This window comes from Calliphora vicina, chromosome 5, assembly GCF_958450345.1.
Source record: "Calliphora vicina chromosome 5, idCalVici1.1, whole genome shotgun sequence".
In the NCBI taxonomy this organism is placed as follows: domain Eukaryota; kingdom Metazoa; phylum Arthropoda; class Insecta; order Diptera; family Calliphoridae; genus Calliphora; species Calliphora vicina.
Genome location: NC_088784.1, coordinates 76,620,934 through 76,645,273, shown reverse-complemented (window position 1 = coordinate 76,645,273; position 24,340 = coordinate 76,620,934). Strand labels below are relative to the sequence as shown.

Sequence of the window (24,340 nt, the reverse complement as noted above, 5' to 3'; positions counted from 1 at the left end):
TCTACATCCAGGAATTTGGAATAAGTTTATCGATTAGGCTTCCAAATGGGTGTAGTATTCTTCAGCCTGAAATATCGGCTATAAACAGGGATATCCGTATATATACTGCTAGTTCTATTATAGGTGTTTACGCGACATCAGGAATGGCGGGCATCATTGAATAGGATGGCGAGACAGTCGTACTCATATGGCTGCGTGGACACAGATATATAATAAGAGACTTGGATTGCCCTACAATGACTTCTGTAGAAGCTGACAAATATAAATCGACTTTTTTCTGCTTTTTGCTTTTGTTTAATTAAAGTCACGTTGTGTAATTTTTAGTTTATTTTATAGCTTTTGGTCAAGGCGAATTTATAAAGTATTCTATAAATTCACCTTGTTTCCGCCCAATCTGTATTTCTATATGGTTTTAACTTATGCCAATTTATATTTCATAAATTTTTATGGAATTTTTTCGATTTGATGTGCCAGTAATTAAAATTTATTTAAAAAATGGTTTGTATGATGTGCGTAGAAAGACTGCTCACTGTTAATATTCTGTTAACTACATTGTTTACATGTTAAAGTACATTAATAGTACCATTGATGATACAGAAAGCACATTTTACAGATTTGTTATTGTAAAAATTGGAATAAATGAGAATTTGGTACTTAAATATATTTCATAAAAAAAAACAATTGATTAAAGAAATTTAAATTTAAGTTTTATTCAATGAAGAATAAATTATATGCTTGGTCATATGAATTAATATATAATATGTAATATTGTTGTCAGTTCTCTTCAAGAAAAATCAACTAAATTTTGTTACAAATCCTCTTGAAAGTTCTAGGTGCATTAAGACCAATTTATTTGTACTATTTCCAAGTAAATACCAACACTATTATAAGTTAATTTAATGTAGAAAATTAAGCGGCTGCAAGTTGATGTTTATTTTTTAAATATAATTCAAGTTATACTTTGTGATTTAAGTAGAGCAAATAACCAATATTCTTCCCATAATACCTTATGTCAAGAACATAAGCTGGCTTCTCATTAAAGATAAATCGGCAAGACACTCTTGCAACTCATTTAAATAACGAAATGGATTCTAAATTGTTGTCGTTATTTGCGGTACAAGGTGGCTGTATTGATTTTAAAACATATAAAAATGAGTTTGAAACTATGCGTCTCCTTTACGATCTTATGCCGGAGAAGAAAAGCCAATTTGTACGTGTTTTATCGCTTCAATGGTTACAGACCATGGAACAAAATGAAAATATGGAGTTTGCCTTAAAAGAAAACAGTGAAAAAATTCAAGAATCCAAAGATCTAAGGCAGCAGGGCAATCGTCTATTCACTGCCAAAGGAGATAAACGTAATGTTTTGGGAGCTTGTCGTCTCTATAATGATGCCATATATGCTGCATTGGATACCAAAAGTGACGAATTGGCATTAGGATTTGCTAATCGTGCTACGGCTCTACAAACATTCGGTTATTATCAACAAGCCTACGATGACTGTGTGTGTGCCTTAAAATTCGGTTATCCTGAGACATTGCGTCATAAAATTATAGTACGACAAGCTTATTGTAGCATCAAAATGCGAGATTTGAGTAGAGCTGAAAAACATTTAAATGAGCTGGAGGCATTAACATTGAATAATGGTTTCGAGAAGGAACGCAGGGAACTTTTGAAAGCTTTCGATGAACTTAAAGGGGAAATGGTTGATAAGCCGGAAGATTTAATGGCGGAGAAAGAAATTCCACTTAATAGAGAAACTCAGGAAATGTAAGTCAATAAAATTGAAAATGTCTAAAATCGCGTAATTTCTTTTTGAACGATTGAAGCTAAAATTGTACTACATTAAGACCTACGAGTAGGTAAAACTGTTTTACATAAAGACCTACGATTGAAGCTAAAATTTGACTACTGACTATTGAAGCTGAAATTGCACTCTATAAAGACCTACAATTGAAGCTAAAATCAGAATACATTAAGACCTACTCTTGAAGCTAAAATTGGACTACACAAACCCCTACGATTGAAGCTAAAATTTGACAACATTAATACGATTGAACTACATTAAGACCTACTCTTGAAGCTAAAATTGGACTACATTAAGACCTACTCTTGAAGCTAAAATTTTACTATATTAAGACCTACTCTTGAAGCTAAAATTGGACTACATTAGTACCTACTCCTGTAACTAAAATTGCACTCTATAAAGGCCTATGATTTAAGCTAAAATTTGACTACATTAAGACCTACTATTAAATCTGAAATTGCTCTACATAAAGACCTACGATTGAATCTTCTCAAAATAAGCTTTATTACCATTCATATGATAATTAAAATTGAGTTTAGAATCATAAATTACACCAAGATATTTATTTGAGAGATTCAACAAAATTTTATATAAAACATAAAATATATTACTACTTACAGCATCACTGCAGAAAATGGACGCCGTATGCAAGCAAAATGTCTGATCGAAAAGAATCAATTGATATTCACCGAAAGAGCATCGGCTTTCGTAGCCGTTGGCGATACACGTCGAGTGTGCCATCAGTGTGGCTCGGCGAATTTTATACCCATTCCTTGTTTACACTGCCGTGGTCGGGTAAATTATTGTTCTCTAAAGTGCCAAGAACTCCATAGCTTTATACATGTGTACGAATGTCCGGCATATCGTTTTCAATTATTTGCTCATGTTGGCATTGCTCACTTAGCATTAAGAATCGTACTCGATAATGGTCTCTACTCCATACTGGACGAATTAAAACTGGACAATAAAAGCTCAACATCCGAACTATGGAGTGAACTCACAGAAGGTGGTGATATTTGGAAAAATAATAATATTCCATACGCTGAGTCCCTGCGCATGATAACTCATTTGAATAAAAGGTCGAATATGGATATACAATGGTTCGCCTTAGTCTCTCACCATTTAGTTGTCTATCTCAAGAGTTATACCAAATACTTTGAGGTTTTGAATGCAACGAACAAACTCATTGATTGGGAACTAATAACAGGTTCTTTGATATTACGTCATATTGGTCAGTCCATATCAAATGGCCATACCTTAACGACAATCTTACCCAGGCCATTAACGCTATTAACCACAACCGACTTCCATATGTTAAATGAAAATGTCTGGTCGAGTCCTTGGCATTTGAAATTGGGATTTATGCATTTCTTTAGCTACTACGATGATGTGGCATCATTGAATCTGCCCTACTTGAGTTTGTGCAATCATTCTTGTGTACAATCGTTTCAACCGAAATTTTCGGGTCGCTTCATCAGTACATATGCTTTGCGTAATCTCAGTAAGGGCGAGGAGATAACAAACTGCTATGATGTGGACTATCGCAAAGGTAAGCGTGAGGCGAGACGGGAAAAACTGCAACAAACATATCAATTCGAATGTCAATGTGAAAATTGTCTACAAAAGGATAGCGAAGATGTGGAGTTTGTAAGTCGTTTGTTTGTTTGTTTTTAAAACACCAAGACATTTTTCCTTGAGAAACATTATTTTTTTAATATTTCAGAACAAATTTCATCAATATCGTTGTGACAATAGCAAGTGTGGACAAATATATGTACCCAATATACCGGAAAAGCCCACATTAAATTGGTGGCAAAGCGATAGTCCAAATGCTAACATAGAAACGACTCTCTATTGTACCGCGTGTGGTTGCAAACAATCCATGAAATGGTATCACGAGATGTACCGTCTAATGTATACAATAATGGAATCAACTACCAGACGCCGTATGTATCAGATATTTAAAGAATCGGACAAATATCTGCTGGGTTTAAATGTTGCTAGGTCTTATATAGCCACGAAATTGGTGAATGAATGGTTTAAGTTACCCAGAAGTAAGTAATGTTTACAAGTATATTCATGTACATTTGTTAATAATTTGACTTTATTTCACAGTTAATGTTCCTCTTAACGATCAGGACTATTGTGATATGATTGATATGCTGAAATATGCTCTAAATGTCACCAAAACTGAGAGTTCAGTAAATTCAATTGAATATGTAATTTTAATGAGTTATTTGTGGGATTTATTGGCCAAACATAAGTATAAATGTTCTAAAGCCGCTATGAACGAAATGCTATGGGCTCTCGAAATAATTGCTGATGATTTAAAAGTGATTTTTCTAAATTATTATAATGATTATATTAAGGAATATTTAAACCTGTAAATCTAATTGTTTCGTTTATTTGTTAGTGTTTTTTTTATTGTATACAGACGTTGAGTTATGTTTAACAGAATTCCGTTTGAAGATTAATGAATACTAAGATATTACTGATAATACGTTATGTATTACTTTAAATAAATAAATTGATCATAAAGTGTAATACAATTTTTAATTAAATGTAAACATAAAAAACCGTGATAATGGTGATTGAGCCATGCATGTATTGTTATATTACTCAATCATGGCGATCATGTTACTATTCTATGTTGAAGGCATGATAGCCCTAGGGAGATGAAATTGTCCCCAAATATTCTCTGTGGACCAGAAATGTTCTTTCTGTATTAAATAGGTCCGACCTTTACAAAAATTCAATTTGGCACAAATAGTTACTATTACTGATAGCTATGTACATATATTATGTGTAAACAAAATTAACAAAATAGGTTGAACCGATAGTTTTTGTTCAGAATACAAGTGAGTGCCAATACAATTCAACATTTTTGGAAGACTATCAGGTATGTTCTGACACTCGCACGATTGTCAAATCACATGTGAGTAGCAAATCGCTAAAGTTGTTTCTGCATGTTCTGAAACTCACGCGTTTTGATTGTGATTTGATATCTGTATTTTTCAAATTTCTAATATTTTTATAACCTTCACCTTCGTGAGAAGGGTATATATAAGTTTGTCATTCCGTTTGTAATTTCCACAATATAATTTTCCGACCCTATAAAGTATATATATATATACTCTATATTTATCATTTAATATAGAGTATGTATTCTCACTTTAATTTTGTTGGCTACAATTTTGTGAGGTTTTGTTTTTTGTAGTTTAAATGTCTTTATTATTATCTATTAATTTAATTGGTTATTTGCTGATCCCATTACTATGAGTTAATTTTCAAATTATATATTGATATCTTTTAATTTTATTATTATTTTATGTATAATCAAATTGTGAGTAGTATAATTGGAACCGATTATGGCCTATTGGCTAGGATTCTGTTACTGAATGAATAAATAAAAAAAAAATAAATATATTCTGGATCCTTATCCTCGATTAAGCCATGGCCGCCTGTCTGTTGAAATCAATTTTCTGAAGACCCCAGATATCTTCAGGATCCAAATCTTCAATAATTCTGTCGAGAAGTTTCTTAATTAAAATCAGCAAAATGGGTCCACAAATGGCTGAGATATGAGGAAAAAAACCAAGACAACCTCGATTTTTTACCTATATCTGGATTACTAAGTCATTAATGGCCCCTATTATAAGTTGCATTCGACAAATGATATTCGTTGGCTATCGAATATCAACTATCGAATGTAAAATTCGTATTATAAGTTACACAATTTTGCTTTCGACACTGTAAATAAAATTTAAAAAAATTGTTAAAAATGTAAGTATTTGAAATTTTATTTGTTTTTGGTGGACCAAATATCACTACCTGAAATATTTTCGTTAATTTTATGCAGGTCTAAGTTGTAAGCAACGAATGTGCGCCATAATACCAAATGACAATTCGTTCGATCAGCTATTTCGACTACAGTCGAAAATTTAATTTAATTAATAATAGGCACCAATATAGACAATATAGATATCTAACGATAGATATTTCAAAGACCTTTGCAACGACGTATATAAGACCATAGTAAGTTGGACCTACAGTGGGCCAAAATCGGAAAACTATTTTTTAACCCGAATTTTTAAAATTTAAAAAAAAAATTTAATTTTGTTTTTTAAAATTTTAAAAAAAAATTTAATTTTTTTTTTAAAATTAAAAAAAAATAAATTAAAATTTAAAAAAAAATTTTAAATAACATTTTTTTTACAAAAAATTAAAAAAATAAATTTTGTTTACCTAAAAACATTTAAAATTTGTATTTTGAAGTATAATTTGGTGAAGGGTATATAAAATTCGGCACAGCCGAATATAGCTCTCTTACTTGTTATACATTTTTTAGGAAAAAAACCCGGTAATGCATATGCAGCCCAATCATGAACAAAAAATCAGCGGGCGTTTTTTCCCAGTTCCCATTTTCCCTATTCAAATTCAGTGTTAAAAATGGGAAAAAACTGCAGAGGATTTTTTATTCATGATTGGGCTGATAAATTATTCACAGCACTCACATAAATTTTTAGAATATCATTTAGATCAGTCTTATTTAAATTGCCAGTGCATAAAAAAATGAACAGACAAAATTAACAAAACCGAAGGAAAATTTGTAAATTTCATATTTAATATATGAGGGATTTCATGTCAAGTGAACCAACCAACTTTTGAAATCGATGTCTTCCGATCAGGATGAAATTTGCACCAGGTTTTTCAACAAGATCGATCAAGAACTGTCTGAGTTAGAGGGGGTAAAAATTTTACATTTTGGCCAAACAGTTGTTTTTACTCACCCAATTAACTTATTACCTATTGTTCTTAGCAAAATGTGTCCAAATAGTTTAGATTGCTATTTCTTCAATTCTGTAATTTTTTTTTCCAAAATCAAAAACATTTTGGATTTTTTTTTCAAAATGGGGCATTTTTTATAAAAATAAAGCTTAGGTCTTTTCCTTGAGGAACTTTTTGGTCACTTAGTGGGATGCGAGTGGGATATAGTCATGTGGGATATTCTCAAAAACGATTATTTTCGATCGCTGATGATAATTTTCGATGAAAAATCGTCCACCTTTCCGATGAGATTCAGGATGAGCGTAGGTTAGACGCGTTTGGCGGTCAACAGCTAATGATGTAGGTCTGCACTTTATAAGGGAACATCTGCAAATCTTTCACCAAAATTCTGCTTAGGAACCTCGTGCACGTCGTATGTTCGATGTTCCGGGTTCCTAATCGGCATCTTGGGCAAGAGCAGCGATATGAGGAATAAGTATTCGATTGTGTTCGACTGCGGTAATTAGCTCCCAGATTTAGGTTTTTGACAATGACATCTCTATATCAGGCCTGTCACAGAATTCCCATCCGATCGAAAGTGATATTTATTAATTCCGCATTTCGCTTCTGCAGAAAAAGTAAAACCAAAATTTCAATTTTCAAAATTTCGATATCAAGCTAGAAATTTATTTATAATTTCAATATCGAAATAATTTTTCGATACGATTGCTTATTCAATCACGAATGCTACAAATCGCCCACAGAATTTTGCCATTACAAAAGGGATATTTACATTTTTCGAAAAGGAAAACATTCCACTAAATAAAATATTTAAATATGAAACTTTCGTAAATAAATTTTAGAAAATCGTACTACAAAAATACAATTTTAACTAATACGAATATTTGTGTTAATGAATAACAAATGAAAGAAAATAATAATATTATTCATAAATTTATAGGTTTTATTTATTACTGTTATTATAATTAATATTTTTCAATATTTATATATAATAGAATTTACTTTGTTTTTATTTTTTATTATTATTATACTGTTTTGTTGTATGTTTGCAATTGGGTGTGTGTATGATTGCAGTTTAAATGTGTAAATGACTACATATTTAATTATTGTTTCATTTTATTGTAATTTTATAAAAAAAAAAAATAAGAAACTAAACAAAAATATTTTCTCCTTTAATTAAAACGCAAATTTTATGATAAAAATAATAATTAAAAACTTAAAATTACAAAAAAATATGTTTGATTTTGAGTTCAAGTTTACCACTTGCTTTTTTTTCTTCGTCTTTCTTTACACATACAAAGTTTATTAATTTTATAGATATATTTATTTAATGCTCTAAGAGCAATTTTCCAATTACTTTAAAATAAAAAAAAATGAAAATAATGAATTTAATGTTTATGCATTGTTTTGTTTGTTTGTTTTCTTTTATTACTTTTAAAATACAATTAAAATTGTTTATATAGGTTCGATAAAAGTGAAAAAGTTTTAAGGTTTTAGGCAGATAGATACAAACTGACCAGACCCGACAATAGAATTACGAGAACAAGAATTGTTATTATAGCGGTTTTACACGTTCTGAGTCTACTCTAAAATGTTGTTGGTATGTTTATGTTGTGGTAGAGAGTTCTGTTGTGGGATAAAAGGGAGTCAGAAGTTTGTGTAAAAATTAATTTATTTTGCTTTTCATTTGAAAATGTATCCTTATAAACTTAAATTCTAGGTTAGGGGGAGGAAAAATTCACACCAACTTAGTATAATTATTATATATAGAGACATATTATATGTATTTAGTTGTATGCATTGTAGTTATGTTGAAAATGTAAGAGATTGAGTGTGAGCAGTAGTTGTAGATGCAGTTGTATGGCATGACAATTTGTTACCTTTGACCAGCCAGCCAACCAACCACCCACATCATCAAGCATACTCACAATCAAATCCCGAAATAATCTACAATTTACGTTGATGATGCCACTGCACTGTCGCAATCTTTTTGTACCTCCTTAGCAGCTGATGTTGTGCTACTTTCGTTGCTGGATGCAGCATCTGTGCTATTAGCAGGCATACTCGAGGAGGAGGATGATTTAGTTTTGGGGGAGGAGGAAGAGGAGGTCTTATTTTCCTCAACATCACCATCAGTCTTCAAACGTTTATTTTTATTTTCGGCTTCATTGGAATCATTATCATCTGAGGTGGGTGAAGCAGCACGTTTTTGTGCCTTTTGGCCAGATTTTTCGGCATCGGCCTCTTGCTTAGCCAACAAAACATCTTCCGCATCATTGGGATTGAGTTTCGTCGGCAGTTCAAGTATGGATGGCTTGAAACGTACAATAACAGCAGTCATATTGTCACAACCGGTACCATCGCCCAAGGTGTTGGGAGCCAAACAGGCTTCGAATAACTCCTCGCAAATCTCCGACATTTTCTTATTTTCATCGTTGATACGTAAACGTACAAAATCGACAACTTCCTCGCTGGTCATAAAATTCCAAATACCATCGCAAGCCAAAACCATGAATTCATCATCGGGCGATATAATTAATTTCTTAATGTCTGGTAGTGCGGAAATCATTTGTTCTTCGGCGGGTAAATCATGATTCTTCAAAAAAAAATATATAAAATATATTAGTGAAGAAATAAAACATTTGGTTTTTATCATCAACTTACCATTTTGTAGGCATGGTCTCCCAATGCTCGTGATAAATTTAAACCACCATTAACACGTCCATCTAAAGTAACACGACCACCAGCCTTGATAATACGTGATGATTCTTCATCATCTTCGGGCTTGTGATCTAAACTCATTTCGATGGCTTTGCCCTTGCGGCAGACAACACAACGTGAATCTCCGGCATTGGCTACATATAAATCGCGACCGTTAAGTAGACCAACAACAGCTGTACAGCCGCTATCCTTGCCAGGCTCTTCAATCATATTGGCACAAAATTGTTCATTTGCCAAATAGGATTCTTCATCCTCTTCGTCCTCTACCTCTTCATCATCCTCCTCGACTTCATCGTCATCATAGTCGGCATCTTCATCTGTGGTGTCGTCTTCACCCAACTCCTCCTCGTCTTCGGATGAGTATTCTAAGGCCTGGCGAGCATTGCTTTCGTTGGCTAAAAGTAAACGGAAATTTTTAAATATAAATTTTTGAACAATTATGGCTTTATCATTACATTGAATAGGAATAAAATAAATTCAATAACTTACCATCGAAATCAACGTCTTCGTCGTCTTCCTCGATTTTAGCATTTTTCTTAGACTTGCTGGTTGATGTAATAGTTGAAGAATTGGCTTCCTGTTTCGCTGGTGACTTTGTAGACGACTCTACACTGCCATTTTGTTTGAGTTCCTTTTTGTTGGCATCACTCGAACCCGAGACAATTGCATCCTCTTTGGACGAAGATGTGGTTGGAACATCCTTCTTTTTCACTTCTGACGAAGATACACTGCCATTTTGTTCATTTTCCTTGGAGGCAGATGAATCGGGAACTACAGCATCTGTGGTTTGGCCATTTATGGCGGTCTCTGCTACCTCTACTGTGGTTGAGGCCTCCGCCTCAGCAGCATTTTTAGCCGAATTATTGTTGCTATTCGATTTGCTGGCACTAGAACTACTGCTGCTAACTGTAGAATCTTCTTCAGTTTCCATTTTAGTACCTGATGGCGAAGATTTCGAAGAACTAGGACCATCATCTAATATGGAAATATAAGAATAAATAAAATATACAAGTGTTTAATTAGTTTTTTTGTATTATTACCATTTAGAGCTGCTAAGGCAGCTTTGGAAGTTGATGAGCCCTCCGGTTTGGATTCAGGATCTAGTTCTGCTCGATTAGCAGCATCAGCAATAACGGCAGCGGCACGACGTCCTCGCAAGAAAGGCGATTGTGGCTTAGAACTATTGCTATCTTTTAGTTTTTTCAATGATGGCATCGATGGATGTCCCTTGTACTTTTCCATTACTTCATCTAGCGGCAAATTCCCTTCCTCGTGTAGTTCAGCCAAATTTTCATCCTCATCATCTTCCATGGCATCGCTGTCATCACCATCAACAAAATTCTTTTCTCCAGCTAAAATTTTTAGAGTTTCAATAACTTCTGGATCCAATAAAGTTTTATCAAAACCCAGAAAAGCTTCTGTGAGAGCCTTTTCGAAATTGCCATCTAAATATGCAGCTAAAGCTTTTAGAAATTGCGGCAATTTATCGGCACAATATGTTGATACTTCAGCACCGCCATGGCCATCATATACAGCAAAGAATGCTGTATTTTTATCAAAATTTAATATTGAATTGTGGGCATCCTAAGGAAAGATTTCATTAATAATTTAGTAGGGTATATTAAACTCTTAAACAATTTTAAATTTTGTGGCCTATCGGATCATCTTGAGCTTAATTTTGGAATTATTTTTTTTAATATTTTAAATAGTGTTTAATGATTTTACTATTCGAAACAAATATATTAACTGTGATAAAAACCTGACAATAAATTGAAAAAATAGAATTTTGCAATTAATTTCATAAAACTAAAAGTGAAAATATCTCGAAAACTGCCCGTACGATTTTAAAACGTTTGACATATTTGTGATTAGCGTCAGTTATAAAAAAAAACATGTTTTTCCCGATGAACCCTTTACTACCATCTAAATCGACTGGGATTTAATTAGATATTTACGTTACGTAGCCGCCAAAATCTCAAAATTTACCAAATTATTTATAAATTAACTTGCATAAATGTGTTTTTTATTATAAACTTACCTCTTGACTGTTACGCCAGCCTTGCATAGACGATGCACCAACAGACAAATAATTGTTGGATTCATCTGTGGACACCTTGTCTGTTTTGGGTTGCGATAAATAGGCCCCCATATTTGTTTTGATTAATTAAATTCAAAACAACCCTAAATACGTATTAAATGCTAATTTTATTGTTGAAGGGGTGTGAGTTTCGCTTTTTCCTTATGAAGCCGGTTAAAAATCGATGTGAGTCGCTTTACTTTTTCTTACACAAGTGACGTGCAGCGGCAACGCTTGGATTTTCAATTAAAAAAAAATTTTCTTGAAAAGCGCGTTTTATATGTATAAAGAAGTGTGTATATGTTCTTATCAATTGCTAGATTTAAATATTGTCGAATATTTAAAACAAACTTTTGTTTCCATTCACGTGGTTACAAAAATTAACTTTTATTTCTTAAAAGAATTGAAAGAGTTGAATTTTCCGTTCTTTTTTTTGCAATTATTGCTTTGTCTTGGTTTTTACAGTGTGTATCCCCACGCCTTCTTTTATATAGAAAAAAAAAGACTGGTAAAACTTTTTGATGTACTTTTTATATTTGCTGCTAAAATTGTTGTTCTTTTGTCAAACAACTCCTTTTATAATTGCGTATTTTTGTAAATATTTATTTCTACCAGTTTCACAAAAACAATTTATATGAAAAATTGTAATTTAATAAAACAAACCGCTTTTTAGTCAATGAATTTCACAAATTTTCCCACGTTTATTGGGCAGACGAGATAAAAACACGGCGGCGAAAAGAGTGCAAATGAAATTCGCAAAAAAAGAAAAGCAAAATGTCGAAAACAACACACAAACACATAAAATACAACTCTGTGTAATGGTGGTTATTATTTTGCAAAAGTGTTGCCACACTTTTGTTTTATTTGTATTTGTTGAATTTGTTTAAAATTGTATTTATCTTTGGGGCATATATCATGAATCTCATAGGACATTACAAGGAAATTAAGATTGGGTCTTCCGATTTTGGTCATATTCGGGAAACATATACTTTTAGAGACAAAAACTCTCAATATTGTTCGATATTTAAATTTTTGGAATATTGAAAAAAATTAAGGAATTGTATTTTCAAATATTCGTATCTTATGAAGCTGATGTAGAATTTTATTAATTTGAAACATAATTATGCTCTAACTTGGGGGTTACACGATCAAGTTTTGCCTTTCAAGTTTTAATACACTCACACTTTTTTACTAATACACTCACACTTTTAGAAATTGAAACGAACTTGCATTCAATTTCACATTCAAGTTGGTGTTCAATTTTTCATTCAAGAAAACAGCTGATTACATTTTTATGTCCAATTTGTACTAAAATTGTTTTCAAGTTGCGTGCTGCCTACGTCACCGCTTTCAATTTTTATAAATTTTGACAAACAATATATGTAAAAAACTATCAAGAAAAACTTGATCGTGTGGCTGCAGTGTAAAAAGAAGAAATTAAATTGTAAATTAATACAAACTATTTATTACATTATGGAATTTATATGATATAAAAGCTTATCGCGACAAATCCAGCATAAAGAAAATATCGCGATAAGTTCAAATAATTTTTTGCACGGAATGTTTTTTCAATCAATGGAATGTATACTTGCATTTCCTATTAAGTCTATGCCCTGAAACTGAACATTCGAAATTTCATTCTATGAAATTTGGAATACCAGATTTTTTGGAAGAACAAAGATTTGTCAGGAAGAGAGGTTATTCATATAATACATATTAACAAATTTAATTATATTACGTTCAAAGACTTTTCTAATAGATTTTGTTTTTATTCTCATAATCGTTGAAAGTTTTCATTAGATAAAATTCCAAAAATCTTTGCTGATTTTCATTGCCACTGATAAAATCGCTGCCGGTTTTCGTTGAAACTCGATTCACAATAAACTCATTTTCATTTCCGGTGCTGCCATTCGATTCACGTAAACGAGATAACAAAATTCCCTCGTTTACATTACCGGTGTTTAGATTTTTCTTATATCTTGGCACACGTAATTGTTTATACTATTTTTGTTAAAAGTAAATATATTTAATTAATTAATTTATAAAGCAGCTATAAATGGCCCTTAGGGAATGGTTATATAAATTGAATACAAATAAATTACATATGTATTTATCATAAAAAATCTAAAATCGTGCTAGCTTCCTATAATCGTTGCTGATTTTTGTTGTCGAATTTACATAAAATCTCCTTCAAGGCGTATTTAACAAGGTGACAGCAGTGGCGAATTGAAATAAATACAGGCGAATTCACTTATTTTTTATATATAGAGTTTGATATACGGACGTACGGGCGAATATTTTTTATATATGTAGTTTGACATTTGTACGTGCTATTTCTATAATCAGCTGTGCTGCCGATGGCACCTTATTAAATGCACCTTGATCTCCTTGCTGTATCAACGCGAATTCATATAAGGTGGAGTCAGTCAAACAGCTGATACATTTTTTCCGCTTGTTTGGTGTAGCGGCTGTCAAAGCTTGTTTTTATATGTAGATAATCTATGCTTATTAACAAAATATGTATTTTTTATATAAATTAGTTAAACCACCATTACTCAATTATCAATACTATTCTAAGTTTCAATACATATTTTTTTAATTATTCATTTGCTTTTTTGACATTTCATATGACCAATTGTTGTTTATGGAGAACTACAACCACCTTATAAGAATTTTACTATAAGGTGGTATCGACAGCGCCGTTGAATTTTTTTTAGTCGGTTTGATTGTTGAGCTGTCAAAATTACAACTGTTTTTTGCCGCGAAAGCTACAACACGCGTAGAGGAAACAAAAACAACAGGCAAACTTTGACAAATCACACAACATAAACAAAAAGAAATTGCAAGTGGTTCTTGTACTTGTTGTAGAATCCACACCACCTTACAATAAATTCACCTTTAACAACAACTTATTGAAATAAATACCACAAATTAAACGGTAGTTCTATTCTAATTATGAACAAAAAAGCGATTAAAATTGATTTATCAACGTTCTTTGATGATGAAAGAAAAATGACCTGTGTTTTGGTCGATCCGAACTGGAAAAGTGTCGCATGCTTACAGAAAAGAGTAGAGTTTTTATTTGATGTAGACTCTGTTAGATTCCTCAGCGATGGGTACTTTTTGCCACCGCAAGAGTCAATTGAAATTATCAAATTCTGTAACGATCTTAAGTAAGTGACATGTATATATTTTTATGCACAAGCCAAAGTAAATCTTATTTTCCCTTATAATTAGAGCATTTGTGCCAAAAGAATCCCTGGAAAAGAGAAAAAAGAAAAAGTCCAAAAAATGTAAGAACATTGAAAAGTCATCTGAGGAATCCGGCGATGAAGAAACCTCACTTAAAGCTCAGCAACAAATAGAGGATTCACAAATTAAACGCAAGTACAATTCTTTGGCAAACACCAATCCTTCTTGCACATTGACCAACAAAGCTAAGCGTTCGAAAAATTACAATACGTTCTCTGAAATCACAAGTACAAGTGAACCACCAATTGTATCACCCCTGCAAGTTCTCGACGAGGAGGTCAAAACTAAAAAATCGAAAACCAAAAAATCTAAAGTATCAATTGTTCCATCGATGCATGAAGAATCTATGGTAGAAATTGAAACTTGTGAATCAAAATCTGAAGTTACAGTCACCGAACAGTCAGCAGATGTAAAGGAAACTTCTACGGATCATAAGAATGCTGATAAAAAACGTCTTACTTCCACGCCAAAGGACAAGAAAACTTTTGAGTTTGAAGAAAATGGAGTGGAAAAAACATGTAAGCTTAATCAACATTTTGTTTGTTTTATTCACTTGAAATCAGCAACAGTTTTGTGATGCTACAGCTAAAAATTATTCGCTGTCTAACCACAACCATTGAAAAGTGGTTGCAGAACATCAAAACAACCATACCGTTAGATATAGTATTGGTTTTTTGACAACTGTCATATCTGTGGTATAATGCTAATATTTTTAATTTCTGGCGCCAGTTAAGATATAATTACATTTGAAATTACTTCTACTTGAATTAATATTCAAAATGCCCATTGTATATTTCACTGAGTAGAAAAATTTAAATTTTCCTGAAATTTGGTTACATACATGATTGATACATCAATACATTCACTATAGACCCGCTTATGTTGTTACTTAAATTCCGGATAATCGGCCCACATATGACTGAGAATTTGTTCAACATAAATTGTTTTCAAACTTTATCTTAAAATTGGATATTTCGGATAAGCGCCACCTGGCGAAGCTGCACGATGTTGTATTCCATATATAAGCATCGATAGGCCTTTCGAACGAATAAAAACTGTCGATGATATCTTACACACACGTTGTTTTATTTAAATTTATAGATATGTAGCTCTTAACGGAAGACCCTTTATATATTTAGGGAGTTTGGGCATTGGGCAAGTTATAGTTTTATATGGAAAACAAAATATCAAAAATTTGGTTCTGTTGGGTATAAAGTCGAACAATCGATTACGTTGTCCAAAAAAAAGTTGAAATATTAAATTTTTTTTTTTTAAATTTTTGTTGTACAAATTTTAAAAACTTCTTTCTCATCAAAAAGAACTGGCAACCATATATTTTTTACATTAAAATTAACAAAAGGACGACTTTTTATAAATAGCTAAAGTTGAAAATTCGACTATTCAAACATTTTAAAAAGTAGAAAGTTCGAAAAGTTGACTTTTTAAAAGTTTTGTTTCAACGATAGACTAACTATATCTGTGGTTTTAACTATAGATATAGACTAACTATATCTGTGGTTTCAACTTCGACTATTCAAACATTTTAAAAAGTAGAAAGTTCGAAAAGTTGACTTTTTAAAAGTTTTGTTTCAACGATAGACTAACTATATCTGTGGTTTCAACTATAGAACCAACGAATATAGAATTCACTATGACACCTTGTAGCATTGGTATAGCACACACTATTATTGCTCCTAGCATATATTGAAATCAGCCTTAGAGAGTTATTTATTAGAAACTCATTCTTATTATTATAATTTAATTAGTTAGCGATGGAACAAAGGCAACTACAGCACGTCATTCCAGTATACCTTCATCAACATTTTTAAACGAAAGTAAATTGCTAGAAGAGCGCAACAATGTAAACACTCTTACCAGTACGCCTAATCCGAACAATCCCTTCAAGACCCCAAAATCTACTAAGGCACGCATATATTTCCGTTGTCCTCTAAGTGAGCTGACAAATGACATAAAAACACAAAAACCAAGAATATTTAATCTGAAATCAAAAAACATTGAAAATTATGCAACTAAGAAACCCGTATTGGAAATACAAGAACAAATTATATTGCCTCCTATTATACTAAAAACCGATCCACAATCTCCCTCCGAAGAGAAAACTGAAGTAAATGAAATCGAAATACAGCAAAAAACAATTGAAACAACTGAAATTACCGAGGAGACAGATTCTCTGAATGAAAAAAGTTCTTTAAATAATACAAGCAATGTCACGGGCAGTACAACAATCGCTCAAAATGTAGCTGAGTCTAGCAATGAAACGACAAATGTTATAAAGTCGCAGACTGAATCCCAAATGCAGGAAACGTCCATAATGTCAGTGGACTGTGTTGATTTGAGTATAGATATAGAAGATGAGGATAATGAGGTGCAAAAAAAGAATGTCCAGGAAAAACTAGATTTAACTGTAGATGGTGATGTTAATGATTCATCATCAGATATCGAGGAAATATCGGATATAATTGATTTAAATGAAACCGATGACAATTGCAATACTACAGTTAATACGTCTACAGCGCATTCCAATTCTATAAATGATATACAAATCCATAAAATTTTACCATTCTCTACTGAATTGAAAGACATGCCCACAATTGGTGATATAGTAATTTTCAAGGTAAACTTTGTTCTTAAAATAATCTAAAAAAAAAGAGTGTAACCTTATTTTAAATTGTATTTTTTTAAGATACCGTTTTTTAACGAGAAGAAACAGCTTGTTTATACAAATCACATGGCTGGAAAGGTTGAATATATCAATAGACGAACAAAATCTATTAAGTTCTTAGTTATTGGTATGTACAAATATTACCGCAGCTTTCTATTTATGTATGGTTATAATTTATCTATTTTTTGTTTTATTTAGATGGCGATACTGAGCTGCGTCACATGCCTAGTCAATTTATTTGTAATTTGGATGATTCTCGAGATAACACTAAATATGTTCAGCTTAAATTAAATGAAATGCACAAACCTAAATTATTTTCAAGAGCTTAAAGCTAAAGTAACATTTTTACATCTATTTTTAAATATTCTTAATAAAATACAAAAAATCACAACCACTATTCATTTGAATTAGTGTGGTAAAATGAAATAAAAAGAAAAAATATTGGTTAAATAGTGACTGGGTTCCAGTACATCTTGGAAAGGACCTCGACAGCAACGGAAACCCTCTGTTGTTGTTGTAGCAGCAGTGATTGCTGAGTTGACAGCCCTTGGCCGAGTGACCTAGGGTCATTCCGGTGCGTAGAACCGGCTGTCGTGGAAATGTGGTTTTTGGTGGTATCGAAAACTAATAAAATCAAACACCTGAAGTATATTTTTTTAATTATTTTATTGAATAATCTTCAATGAAATCTAATATAACAATAAATAAAATAGTTCATAAAAAAGGCCTATACAGTTTGTGCATAAATCTCAACATTTTGTTTTAACACATCAAGATCATAGGAATACGTACATCAAAATATAATTATAAAATAAAACTAGAATTCACAATAAGTATATGTAATTTTTATAATAATAATGAGAGTAAATTTATATATAAACTTTAAAAGTCAACATAGTAAACATAAAAGACGTGTATGTTTAGATGATAATGATTAGTAAAGGATCTTCCAATAGGGACTTTCAAACTTTGACAATTTTGTATTTACGCTCGATTCGCCCATTTTATGCGATGAGGACCATTTCTGGATGAGACCCAAGAGCGTCCAATGCATCTCGCTAAAGTCTGTTGTGGATTTTGGGCGAGCGCTCGATGATTACTAACTGTATATATTTTGAGTCTACAGGTTTTAGTATGAATTAGTAAAAATCAACAAATTATAAAGATAAAACTTTTCTGTGATAAATAAGTATTATTTAAAAATTAAAATCAAATATTTGTGACAAATTCTCATCAATATCAACGATTTATTTGAACAGTACACAATATATGTTTTTAATAGTGATATTAATTAGAGTATTTTGAAAAATAGAAAACAACATCTCTTAAAATAGTATAAAAAACTTTGTGTAAAAAAATTATATCTGCATAGTATAGTATTCTTTTCTTAATATGTAATAGTATAATTTATAGAATTTGTTGTATTTTAATTAAAATTGCTTTTGGAATACTACAAACTAACATTGAAATTACAACTTACAACTAATATTTTAATTAATTTACTTTTTGTATAAATGTAATGATTATTTAGTTTGATATTAATATTTTTTTATTTATATTTTTGGTTATTTTAAAATAAAAATCATAAAATAATTGTGCATATTAAATATGATTTGTGTGAGTGATATTGTTTCATTGATATTAAGACAAATATTTTAAATAAAATATATGAAAATGTGTTAACATCATTTGTGCTTTTATACCATCGATTAAGACACAGAGATGAATTTCTGATCACTTTTTTTGTCAAAAAGACAAAGAAAGAAGTTTATGGCTGACTCTGCTCTAAACTGGTTTACTTGTTTTATAACAAGATATCTATTATTGAGACATTTGACACTTATCTGTGTTTTGGTTTGGGATGGTACCCTTTAGCAAGGCTTTATTGTGCGTTCTTAAAACCTTGATCATGAGAAATCTAGAGTATACCTTTCATTTAAGTATACATAAGTTATTTTATTCCTCTTTACTAATCTATCATAGAATAAACAAAAAAACGTTTCTCCTAATCACCATCTACCATGATTGGTATGTAACAGTGCATCACTGCATTATAACTAAAGTTTAGCGTTCGAAAAAGCAAATTAGCCATCATTTCTTTACGTCAAACGTATTTAATGCATATTAATGGCAGTAATGCAAAAATCTAGTGCCTTTTCGAACACTCCCTATCAGGCCTGTCACACATTTCCGGTTTTATTTCCGTAGTTTTTATAGTTTCTTCAATATTCAGTGTAATTTATTAATTACAAAAGTAATAATTCTGTATTTCTGATATTAATTTAACAGAGTTTTTTTAGATTAAAACAAAAGTAAAGTTTTTGGCACAGAAATTGATTAAAAATTTTAATCAATGAAAATGAAATATCAATTCTATTTTGAAAACGGAATGTGGTCTCTTTCCGAAAGAAATTTTCATTTTACTTTTTCTGAAGATGAGAAATACGGAATTAATTCCACTTTTGAATTCGGTGACAGGCCTTTATGCGACCCCAAAATCTCGATTGTTATAGATATAGACATGTCCGTCTGTCTGTTGAAATCAACATTCCGAAACCCCAAAATAACTTAAATACATAATTGATACATCAATATACATATATCCGATAATGTCCTGATTCGGTAGCTATTTAAATTCGTGAAAATCGGCCCAGATATAAAGAAAAAAGCACGACTACCTCGATGTTTGACCAATTTTCGATATAATCCAGATGATTACGAAGTCATTAACATAGGCAATACGGATATTTAATGATAGACATTTCAAATTCAGACCGACAATAGGTAAAAATCGGGAAAATATTTTTTAACTATTTTTTTTTTCAAAAATAGTTTTTCACATAAAAAAATTGTTTTACATTCATTTTTTTTTATAAAAATTTTAACCAAATTTTTTTTTAAACGAAAATTTTCTTTATCTTAAATTATACTTTGGTGAAGGGTATATAATATAGCCCTTTTGTATTTATTTGAAGTGGTATAAAAATATATTTTACAGAGACCAAAAACTCAAATCCGAATGTAAGTTATTACCAATTATTTTAAGTCACAAAAAGTAAAAGACTGAAAATAACTGTTCGACAATTATTTTTATCGAAATAGGGTCTGAAATTTGCTCTTTAATTTTTGAATATATCGACTTGATATATGAAAACTATTTTACGATTTAAATAGTTACACAAACGTACCCAAGTCTGTAAAATATACATAATTGCTATTTAAATATTTTAAATAGTGAGTGACTTTGGCTCGGAAAGTGATAAATTTCTGCGTTTTTTTTCTCTATAAATATTTGTGACATTCATTAATTTTAGATTCCATGTTATTTATTAAATAGTAGTAATATTTTTGCTAATTTCTTAAGTGTTTGTTAGTATTTTATGTTTTACTTAAGGAAGACAATGAGATAAAAATAAGCATTGCTTAATTAGGACCAGAATAGTTAATTATAGTAAAAACTTTACTATTAAATACATACATATATGTAGCTATATTTAAATGTTTATAAATAATTTATAAAATAGTGATGTAATTTTTTTTTGTAATTATAAAAGGAATACCATAGACCAATGTTTAATAAACAATTTAAAACTGATTTAACAAAAAAGATTACTTTGTAAATAATATATGAAAGTTCAAAAAGTCTTGCTCACTAAGCATATAAGAAAAATAATAGAAAATCTTTGGTTATAGATAAAAAAATAATAAAAAAAACTTAATCTATTAAATAACTAGTAAAATGAATTCATACTTTTTTCGGTTTTATGCATATTTCTCTTAATTACTAATATATGGTTTTTTAGTTTCTTCTTAAAACACAAGTTCTCTATTTTCAGCCAAATATTCTTGTAATCCCGGTGGTATAGACATTTTTGCTATATCATCCGGTTTCGTTGACCGCTGTATAGCACGACGACACAAGTCCTGTAATTTTGGCATATTTAAATAGCGGCTAAGGGGATATTTTAAAATAACTGGAAACGGTGGTTGCATTTCATTTGGTACCTTAACGAAACAAACAAAATTATCATTTGTACAACGATACAAAATATCTTCAATCATTTCGACAATGGACTCGTATTGTAACTCTTCAAAATGCCAATAATCATTGCGATATTCGAGACGATAGTGCAGTGTAACATTGATAATGCGAAATGAGAGGGTAAATTGGCAGCCGCTTGTTTCTGAGTCGCGTACTAAAAATGAACCGGTTGGTTTGTCTGTTAATTGCTTTTGGGCATCACGTCGTGATATTTCGCCCCAATACCAGACTTGGCTGAAATGGAAATAAATTATTCATTATTATTTTGTGTTTGATTTTGATTATAACTTTATTTGATTTTGATTAAATATTTTAAAGATAAATAATTGAAAAAGTACTATAGAAATAAGTCCCAAAAATATGTTTACATTTTATTAAATCTATTTTAAACCAACAGTTATAAATTAATCATTCAATACATTTTTAAGCTATTTTGTAATGGATTTGAATTACAGAAAACTTGAATTATTGAATAATTCACAATTTAATTCAATGAATTAATTACATAAAAAAAGCATTCTCAAAGGTATGAATAGAAATTTCTGAAAAACAATTGGAAAATTCTGAAATACAATTAGAAATTTCTTAAATACAATTAGAAAATTCTTAAATACACTTGGAAAATTCTGAAATACAATTTAAAATTTCTGAAATACAATTAGAAATTTCTGAAATTCATACCTTTGAGAATGCATTTTTTATGTAATTTATACTTAAAAAGTTTCTAATTGCATAGAAACTTTTTAAGTATAAATTAAAAATTCTGAAATACAAATGGAAATTTCTGAAATACAATTGGAAATTTCTGAAACACAAATGGAAAATTCTGAAATATAATTGGAATATTCCGAAATAAAATTGGAAATTTCTGAAATATAATTGGAAATTTTCTGAAATTCAATTGGAAATTTCTGAAATTTAATTTGAATTTTCTAAAATATAATTAGAAATTTCTAAAATTCAATTGGATTATCTGAAATACAATTAGAAACTTCTGAAATACAATTGGAAATGGTGTAGATATATACATTTAGTGAAGAAATATATATTGTGTAGAAATATAAAAATCTTTTGGGAACACGGGTAGTTTGTTAATTAATACATACTTTAACATTTCACAACTCGCTTCATACATTATCAAATTTGGACCCTCTTCACGTTCCAGCCATTTCTTCCTAATGAAACGCTTAAAATCATTTGTAAATGGTATCATATCACTGTCATCGGTGGAAAGACCAGCAGTGGCACAATTACTGCTACTACTGCGCTTGAAATTAAAATGCAGCGGTTCGTGTATCGGTGAGTGTGTTAGAAACTCGAACGAGGCGTCTGTGGTGGCCCCATCTATCGATGAGTGTTTGTGACGTCTCAGGGAGGGAAAACGTAAACCCATTCTCTTGCGAAAACGTTGAAATGCATTCTTTTCATCTTTACGTTTGCGAGCGCTATTATTACCGCTACTGCTGCTACAGCTTGGTATGTCTGCTGATGTTAAATCCTCATTGGCGGCGGATGAGCTAGCATTACAAGATCTCATTAATGGTTCATTATTGTTATTTGTGTGTAAATAGTTGGTAGTGTTTGTATCGGCAGCGATTGCCATGCCATTGGATTCTCTAGCTGCTGGTGTTGTTGTCGTCATTGTTGTTTGTATTGATGGATTTGGATAATTTATGGATGATTGTGATTGTGTTTTTTTACGTCTGGTTAATGAATGAAACCATCCTCCTTTCTTTTCTTTAGTTGACGTTGTCGATGTTATGGCATTTGTCGTCATCGTTGCTGATGTTGTTGCTGCTTCCGCTGTATTTGTTGGTAATTCAACTGTTTCTGTTAAGCTATTACTTTCATGTTGTAATACACTTTTATTGTAATTCATTTTATGTTTGTGTAGTATTTCGTTTTTTTTTTATTATTTGTCTGTAACCATGTATTTTGTTTTCAACACTTTGCAGGGGTATTTTTACCTTTAAAATAGTGCTATTAATTGCATAAATAAAGACAATATTCTTATTATTTTTCTATAGAAATTAGTCACTGTTAATGAAAAGTGTATACTACTAGTTTATATCTTGTATTAGATGAATATATGATTAAATTAACAAAAAATGCAAACATTTCGCACAGATAACAAATTTTATTTTATTGTGTGTGTTTTTGTTACATTATTCTTTGTTACTTTCTTCTTTATTCATAATAATTGACAGTTGATTATGGTTACCCTGTCTACCAAATTCAATTGTAGGATTGAGTCATTTAAAAGAATGTGAATTTCCATACATATGTTTATAAATATTGGCGTTTAAGGTTTTGAACGGGTACGATTTCTTAGAATCTAAGACTAATGGTATAAATGGTATGGTATACAGTAATACGATTGATATTTTGCATGTGTCTGAAATAAAATTGTCTTCGACGGAACATCTAACAATTATTTTGCGAAGCCGCTTTTCATATCCCGAGGACACCTATTTATGATAATCCCTATAATCGAACAATTATTTTAGAAAATATTTACGATTTTAGCATGTTCAAAATGAAGCGAATTTTTCATTTGTTTTGTTGTTGGCCAAGAGACTTGCGCAACTAAATTGCCTAATGTGAAAGTCGTCTAAGGTATCTGAACCAAGGTCAGTATTTTATCTACCAAATTGTAGCGTAGGTATGTATTAAATAAATGTTGACCTTCCTATTCGAATTAAACCATACACAAGTTATATTGATCCGAAGATTTTATATTCTGTTCAATTTACAATACGTCCATATAAATGGAAGTATTTGCAAGATTTTAAAAGCATAATACCGCTTGAACCATTCCACCATTCACTCTACTATAATTTTAACCAGTTAGAATCCAGAAAAAAATAATTAAACAATACTAATTGCTTGTAATTTATAAAAAACATATCCATCATATAATCAGGTATGTGTGAAATATGATTTTTTATATAGTGGGTTATTATTTACTTC

The 24,340-nt window shown here is 30.9% G+C and overlaps 4 protein-coding genes across 4 annotated transcripts; 2 read left to right on the top strand and 2 right to left on the bottom strand.

Annotated features, from left to right (window-relative positions):
- The first annotated feature begins 923 nt into the window (after positions 1 to 923).
- On the top strand, positions 924 to 4,345 carry Smyd4-1 (SET and MYND domain containing, class 4, member 1). Its single transcript, XM_065513825.1, has 4 exons — positions 924 to 1,770; positions 2,428 to 3,454; positions 3,531 to 3,861; positions 3,923 to 4,345. Exons 1-4 carry the CDS (start codon positions 1,085 to 1,087, stop codon positions 4,192 to 4,194), a joined length of 2,316 nt encoding a protein of 771 aa, XP_065369897.1. The 5' UTR covers positions 924 to 1,084; the 3' UTR covers positions 4,195 to 4,345.
- A 3,170-nt stretch (positions 4,346 to 7,515) lies between these two features.
- Positions 7,516 to 12,143, bottom strand: LOC135959707 (probable protein phosphatase CG10417). The gene is made up of 5 exons (XM_065510720.1): positions 11,355 to 12,143; positions 10,357 to 10,900; positions 9,806 to 10,291; positions 9,260 to 9,711; positions 7,516 to 9,191 (listed from the first exon to the last, which is right to left on the bottom strand). Exons 1-5 carry the CDS (start codon positions 11,463 to 11,465, stop codon positions 8,550 to 8,552), a joined length of 2,235 nt encoding a protein of 744 aa, XP_065366792.1. The 5' UTR covers positions 11,466 to 12,143; the 3' UTR covers positions 7,516 to 8,549.
- Positions 12,144 to 14,246: 2,103 nt separating this feature from the next.
- On the top strand, positions 14,247 to 17,719 carry coil (coilin). Its single transcript, XM_065512308.1, has 5 exons — positions 14,247 to 14,566; positions 14,631 to 15,163; positions 16,412 to 17,280; positions 17,350 to 17,455; positions 17,527 to 17,719. The coding sequence occupies exons 1-5, from the start codon at positions 14,349 to 14,351 to the stop codon at positions 17,655 to 17,657; spliced, it is 1,857 nt and encodes a 618-aa protein (XP_065368380.1). The 5' UTR covers positions 14,247 to 14,348; the 3' UTR covers positions 17,658 to 17,719.
- A 2,917-nt stretch (positions 17,720 to 20,636) lies between these two features.
- On the bottom strand, positions 20,637 to 23,529 carry Socs44A (Suppressor of Cytokine Signaling at 44A). The gene is made up of 2 exons (XM_065513505.1): positions 22,477 to 23,529; positions 20,637 to 21,604 (listed from the first exon to the last, which is right to left on the bottom strand). The coding sequence occupies exons 1-2, from the start codon at positions 23,247 to 23,249 to the stop codon at positions 21,139 to 21,141; spliced, it is 1,239 nt and encodes a 412-aa protein (XP_065369577.1). The 5' UTR covers positions 23,250 to 23,529; the 3' UTR covers positions 20,637 to 21,138.
- Positions 23,530 to 24,340: the final 811 nt, after the last annotated feature.

Bases quoted from the DNA above. Each gene is read 5' to 3' on its own strand.
- coil (XM_065512308.1), top strand. From the start codon at position 14,349: ATGAACAAAAAAGCGATTAAAATTGATTTATCAACGTTCTTTGATGAT. The intron at 15,164-16,411 runs GTAAGCTTAATC...TAATTTAATTAG, and splicing joins AAATGGAGTGGAAAAAACAT to TTAGCGATGGAACAAAGGCA. The intron at 17,281-17,349 runs GTAAACTTTGTT...TATTTTTTTAAG, and splicing joins GTGATATAGTAATTTTCAAG to ATACCGTTTTTTAACGAGAA.
- Socs44A (XM_065513505.1), bottom strand. From the start codon at position 23,249: ATGAATTACAATAAAAGTGTATTACAACATGAAAGTAATAGCTTAACA. The intron at 21,605-22,476 runs GTATGTATTAAT...TTTCCATTTCAG, and splicing joins GCGAGTTGTGAAATGTTAAA to CCAAGTCTGGTATTGGGGCG.
- LOC135959707 (XM_065510720.1), bottom strand. From the start codon at position 11,465: ATGGGGGCCTATTTATCGCAACCCAAAACAGACAAGGTGTCCACAGAT. The intron at 10,901-11,354 runs GTAAGTTTATAA...ATCTTTCCTTAG, and splicing joins GCTGGCGTAACAGTCAAGAG to GATGCCCACAATTCAATATT. The intron at 9,712-9,805 runs GTAAGTTATTGA...GTTTACTTTTAG, and splicing joins CGAAGACGTTGATTTCGATG to CCAACGAAAGCAATGCTCGC.
- Smyd4-1 (XM_065513825.1), top strand. From the start codon at position 1,085: ATGGATTCTAAATTGTTGTCGTTATTTGCGGTACAAGGTGGCTGTATT. The intron at 3,455-3,530 runs GTAAGTCGTTTG...TTAATATTTCAG, and splicing joins ATAGCGAAGATGTGGAGTTT to AACAAATTTCATCAATATCG. The intron at 3,862-3,922 runs GTAAGTAATGTT...TTTATTTCACAG, and splicing joins ATGGTTTAAGTTACCCAGAA to TTAATGTTCCTCTTAACGAT.